At 38.7% G+C, this 6302-nt stretch overlaps 1 protein-coding gene across 3 annotated transcripts; it reads right to left on the minus strand.

Moving 5' to 3' along the window:
* Positions 1 to 507: 507 nt before the first annotated feature.
* cysltr1 (cysteinyl leukotriene receptor 1) lies at positions 508 to 5694 on the minus strand. Of its 3 annotated transcripts, none has more exons than XM_053429495.1 (4): positions 5547 to 5694; positions 4775 to 4959; positions 4143 to 4274; positions 508 to 3701 (listed from the first exon to the last, which is right to left on the minus strand). In XM_053429495.1, exon 4 carries the CDS (start codon positions 3681 to 3683, stop codon positions 2625 to 2627), a length of 1059 nt encoding a protein of 352 aa, XP_053285470.1. In that variant the 5' UTR covers positions 3684 to 3701; positions 4143 to 4274; positions 4775 to 4959; positions 5547 to 5694; the 3' UTR covers positions 508 to 2624. The 3 variants fall into 3 exon arrangements, with proteins under 3 accessions (XP_053285470.1, XP_053285469.1, XP_053285472.1); XM_053429494.1 differs by having other exon boundaries at positions 508 to 3704; XM_053429497.1 differs by lacking the exon at positions 4143 to 4274 and having other exon boundaries at positions 508 to 3704.
* Between the last annotated feature and the right edge of the window lie 608 nt (positions 5695 to 6302).

Raw genomic sequence — 6302 nt, forward strand, 5'->3', positions numbered from 1 at the left:
TTTCTTTAATAGCTTCAGTTCATATCTTTGAAAACTACTGTATATCTTATACATTCAGCATGAACTCAGATGGTGAATGTTCACCGCAACTTCGAGGAATAAAATAAGCAACTCGTTGAGATGTGGAGAAGCGAGCAGCAATGGAGAAAATGATCAGTGTTGAATCATTTGAGGAAGCTGCTATTATTAATATGTGCTGGTGTGACACTCAGTGGACAAAGTGTCAAACTCATCATACAGTCAGACTTCCGCGACTGGACTGGAATTAGTAAATTAATGAATACATTTAGTAACATGATTAAAAACATATACAACACAGCACCACAGTTAATACTTAGGAAGCGCAAATAATAAACACGAAGATGCCCAAAGGTTTATTTCCATTTTTGTCCTCATCACTTTATACACCACAAGATGAAAAGTCAACAACATGATAGGCAAATAATCAACATACAGTAGATAAGGCAAATAAATAGAGGGTTGCAATTGAATACAAGACAAGGAATGTTATTTCATTCATAGGTGATTTTATTAATGATTTGTTTTTCCACTCTGCAGCTTCACAGTAAAAAGTTTAAGTTTTTTTTGCTCATATTACAATTTAATCATAAAGGTATTGTATTAACATGTAAAGTATTGAATTAACATGTAAAGCTACCTCATGTAAATTGTTTTGATTGTCTCTAGCATAATAAATAATTGGTATTTTGGCACCATAAACTTGATAAATTGGTCAGTGAAAAAGTTATTTAATTACCATGAACTTGCTTTTTGAGATATGTTTGGGGATGGACCTTTACCTTTGTCAATGCGTTTGAATGGTGTTGTGACAATCCAAAGTACCAGGAGATGGCAGCATTATCAAAATGACTTAAAAATGCAGCTCTAGCTAATGTGTGACGACTCAAGCTGTTCAGACAAGAAGCCTTTCTGTGGACTTTATTGATCTTGATAAGGGATTTTAAAGCCATATATTCGTCTGATAAGAAAACATGCAGCAAAGACAATTTACATGAAGCCCTCCAACTTTAACTTCAAAATCTGGTAACTATTCAACTTTTCAGATTTTGCTAGTTTTATTTTGATCCAATCTCTCAAAGGAATACTCTCTGGTACTTTTATCCTTGCACAAAAATAAATAACTCCCAAGACCATTTTCATTTGTGTTTCCCAGATTCTGGAACAAGGAGCGAAGATATTTCAATGGCTTCAATTTTGTTGTGGTTTTGCTCTATAAAACATTATTGTCAGCATATATAAAGAAATGTTTAATTAAGTTGCAGCTTTTAATATACAGACCTAATATAAGAAACTAACATATATTGCATTATATATTAAGGCAATTATTATAAATAACAGTTCAGAGGACAACAGCAGTTAAATAACTTTTTTACATACAGTCAGATGAGAAGATCGTTACCACTCACATGAATATGAAGCTTCTGTCAGCATTCCATTAGCTTAACATGGAACAATAAGTGGAAACAGTTTGCCTGACTTCATATACAGAATAGGGCCAGATAAACAACATGCTAATTAAGGAGCTTCAGCTTCTTTAAAAGCATTGTGCTAAGCTAAACAGCCAGTGGCTGCCACTTCATATTCATATTACTGAGTGATATGTATCAATTATACATCTAAATCTGGCAAAGAAAGCCTATTAACCATTTTATTCTGAACTACTCCTGTAGAGTACATGCACCCAACACTTTCCCCCAGCTTATTACTTTACATAAAAGGTTTGTTATGTAATATTAATAATACAGAGTGAACAAAAATCAGCAGCACAAAACAAAACGATCCCGTTTAGTTTAAGTAAACATAACAACCATGAGGAATTATATTAAGCCTCGTAAAATAAAAAAGGGAAATTACAAATAACTTGCCAAGACAAGGGCAGAACCGGATGCATTGCAGCAAGCAGGGCCATGGGTCAAAAACCACTTCTGAGTGGAGTTTGCATGTTCACCCCATGTTTATGTGGGATTTCACCAGGTTCTCCAGCTTCCTCCCACAGTCAAAAGACATACAGGTTGGCGTAAAGATAAGTGGAGTCTCTAAATTGACCTGTCCAGTGTGCACATCCCCCTCCCTGCGACCCTCAAAGGATAAGTGGTATGGATGGATGGCTAAATAAATGGTTATGGCAGTGAAAAACAGTGACAATAACACAATAACAAACACTGATGATAAAAAATACAGCTGTGGTAGATACAATGTTACAATGCCACATATACAATTCATAAAAATAAAAATGATGTAAGAAAAAGTAGGAAAAAGGTTCTAACCACCCATTCAAGGCAAAGGCAATCCAAATAAAAATAATTATTAAAACATAATCCACGATACATTACATACATTGATAAACTGTTTATTTCAATTGTCATTATACGATAGTGACATAAGAATACTGGCAAGTATCCTTGTAAAAATAATAATTATAATTATCAAACAATCTCTCCTCTTTAGAATATCATTCTCAGTCTCTTGAGACTTGTAACTAAAATGTATAAATACTCTGTTCATGAGCCGACAAAGTAAAATCTGTTAAATCTATTTCTGTCGTACGTTATCTTACATCTGGTCTTCTTGACACTTTCCCTGACAACTAATGAGGCAACAGGTCATCCTGAACTCTTTCCTGTAACATATCCTGACATTGATGCTTGACGACTTCCTGTCTGTTGGGAGTTAACTGACCTTCGGGTGGTTTCTCTCAGATTCTGGGGCTGTGACCGAGTAGCACAGGAGAAAAAGCGGCTGCGACAACCCTCTCCAGAGAAATAATACAGCAGTGGGTCGAAGCACGTGTTGGCAGCGGCCAGGCAGAGTGTCACCACGACAGACTTCTGCATTTTGATCCTCTCCTGGCAGCTGTCGTGAACCCGGGACAGGAAGACGGTGCGCAGCACGTGGTAAGGCATGTAGCTGATCGTGAATGTCAACAAGACGATGACAATCATTCGAATGGCTTTTGTGCCCATGGCCCGCTGCTGTTGTTGAGCAGAAAGGGTGCGAGACAGTCGGGAGCGAGACACTAGGGTGTGGATAATGCCGGCATAGCAGAGCAGGATCACCAGTGATGGCAGGACAAAGCCTATCACCAGAGACAAATAGCTCAGCACTTGGAGTTTATCACCGACTTCACCGTTCGGAGCATCGAAGCACTTGGTTGTATTTGTGGTAGTGTCTATATATTGACCCCTCATGAGGAAGGGAGACGATAAAAGACAGATAAACACCCAGATGCCAGCACACACCAGGCGAGCACGGTTCACTGTCATCAGCTGCAGGTTCTTCACAGGATAGACAATGGCCAGGAAACGCGTGATCGACATGGCGACCATGAAGTAGATGCTGCAGTAGAGGTTTACATAGAGAGCATAGGAGCTGAAGGTACAGAGGAAATTCCCCATGCTCCAGATGCCCCCTCTGACATAGTAGATAATTCGCAGTGGCAGCGTCATCACACACAGCAGATCAGCCACAACCAGGTTGATCATGTAGACGTGGAAGGGGGAATTCTGGCGGTTCGTCTTGATCAGCACCACCAGGGCTAAGCCGTTCCCAGTGAGGCTCAGCAAAGTGATGATGCTGTAGGATATGGAATAAACCTGGTTGCGGAAGTCATCTATGGACGAGCAGTTGCTCTCCGTGCTGTTGATCAGATTTTGCTGCTCCATTTGTGGCTACACCTCCTCCTGCTGTGACAGAAATAAAATAAATGATGCTGAAAAACACAGAAACTTACAGAGTGTTGATATGTGGCAGGAAACTGAGGTTGAGAAACACTTTAGATCTTATCTGGTTCCATGATAAAGATTCAGCTTTTCTAATGTTTTTTTCAATGCGTTTAACAAGATGAATTCAGCTGGAGTTGCAACTTACAGTGACTGGGACTGATCCAATTCTTTATTCAATCATCCATATAAGAACATCACATGTCTGTAGCCTCAATTGAAAATACAAAGGTAATTTTTTATAAAATTTGTATTGCTGTCATAATAACAAAATAGATCCAGCTAAATTGGAATCTCCTGCACCTTATTGTGAACCTTTCTGTGTAACTGTGATGCCCTTTGTAATGAAGTATTGTGTAATGCAATTCATTCTTTCAATCGTGTGACAAAACAAACACGCACCATCAATTAAGATCCGTCGTCGCCAACCGGTCGATCCTGATCTAACGATCTATCTCGCAGTCTTCCCTGTCAATCCCACAAACTCTGAGCTCACTGGCTGGGGTTGCGTCGCAGATGAGCTGTGTTCGTTGTCTGTTGTTCACACAGCAGAGTTGTATTCAAAACAAGTCAGTTTATGTACTAAACTAAACACCAGGACACTTCGGTATGAGGATGCGCATCTTCCGATCTATCGATAACAATCAAAGCCCCGTTAGACCAAATTAATGGATTCATAAAGTGAAACGTTGGAATGCTTTCACTTTGAAAGTGTTGTAAATACGTTTGTGTCATAGACAGTGTTGTGTTTCCTTGAACAATAAACAGAAAATATTATTAGTTTTAACATTTACCTGTTGAAATTATGTCAGAAACATGCATTTTAAAATGTTGTAACCACCACAAATTGCAAAAACTATTACATTTGGAATTAAAAAGTGATCCTGGGCTTGAAAAGGTTGCTGACCACTTATATAGCAATGAAAGCTTTACACTGCTCAAACAGTGAATGGCTACTCAAAACATTACAGTTACATGCTTTAATTTAACTTCTCTGTCTTCCCCTGAACAAAAGAAACAAAAGTGTTTCTTACCGCTGAGGTCCTGTCTGCTGTCAGGTCAGTGGATCGTCTCTGCTGCCTCAGATCGAGTCTCCTCCGCCTCTCTGACTTCTCTGCCAGATGCTGTAGTAGTGGTGGGAGGACACTGCAGCAGGTGGCTGCCTCTTCACAACCCTCAGCTGTTGTTTGGATGCTTATTCGGAGTAGGAACACACTTTCTGTTCAGCACAACAACATCATCAGACATCACTGACAACAAAGCACACAACTATGGGAAAAACTTTTAAGTTCTGCTCTTGTTACTTTCCTGCTGATTCTTTTTCCATAACTACACGAACAGACCTACTGGCTTGATTTTCTCAATCTGTGATATTATGTTGTAGTTTCATCCCTGGTGTTCATATTTTCTTAAACTTAAAATCAGATTATGTTCGATGAACTGGTGATACAAGGGTGCAACACAACTTGTAAAATACACCTAACTAAAATCAAAAGAAAAATAATGTCAATATCCCCAAATAGATCTCTGTAAAGGTAAATGAAACATCATAAACAAGTGAGAGTGCTTTGTCCATATATTCACATTAACAATCGAAAAAAATGAAACCTCACAAATGTTTTATAAAAAGTTAATGTAAAAAATGTCAGATGAAGGACAATAGGTTCTTTCTCTCTCTCTCTCTCACACATACACACACACACACACGCACACACACTACCGACACACACATCCGACACATCCGACACATCCGACGAATCTGAAACACAGACAGCCAGCGTGATGTAATAAACTTGCTTGACTCACCTTTCTGTGGAAAGACATCTGTCAGCAGTGTCTGTCCTCTGTTTGCTTTCTTTTTCTTTCCTTTATTACTTTTCTTGTTTCACTCCCTCACTTTATGTTGCTGTCCTGATTGAACACCACTTCTTGTGTAGTCAGCCAGGCACTTTGATTATGATAACAGAAGAAACAAGCAGCAAGGACTAAACCATTTGTTTGCAGGGGTGAGACAGGTGACTTCAGGAAGCCTCCACTATTTTTGGATACAAATTTCAGTCAATCAATAGATTTATTCAGCAATTTTAATCAAGTACTGAATTAAATCAATACTATTAATTATTTATTTTACTCATTTGGGCTATTTAAGCCTCCCCCTTCGGTTCAATTTTTCCCTTGAGGTGGACTCCTCCCAGTAATTTTCGATGCTGTTATTCTGGTTAGGTATTCTACAGTAGAGATGCATGGTACTTTACAATATTTATAAGTAACATCTTAATGAGCCCAACACGTGTATAATTTAGTGTTAGTCCATCGTATTTAGCGACCAATGTAAATTACATTAAGGATCCTTTCTTGGCACTGATGCAAGTGTAAAAGGGATCTGCTGATCATTGTGATTTTAAAGGCAGTTCCAGGTGTTTGCCCAGTGCAAGTTTCCCAGGTCTACGGATCTATTTACCCCTACCATTAACAGTTGATGAGAAAAATGGGAGTTGCCCAGTCAGTAGTGAACAGTAAATATTGGACTGATTAGAATTCATATGAGAGTTGTTTTAGTCT

The sequence above is a fragment of the Pleuronectes platessa genome, chromosome 8 (assembly GCF_947347685.1).
Source record: "Pleuronectes platessa chromosome 8, fPlePla1.1, whole genome shotgun sequence".
NCBI lineage: Eukaryota > Metazoa > Chordata > Actinopteri > Pleuronectiformes > Pleuronectidae > Pleuronectes > Pleuronectes platessa.

Coding starts and splice junctions, on each gene's coding strand:
- cysltr1 (XM_053429497.1), bottom strand. CDS start 3,683: ATGGAGCAGCAAAATCTGATCAACAGCACGGAGAGCAACTGCTCGTCC.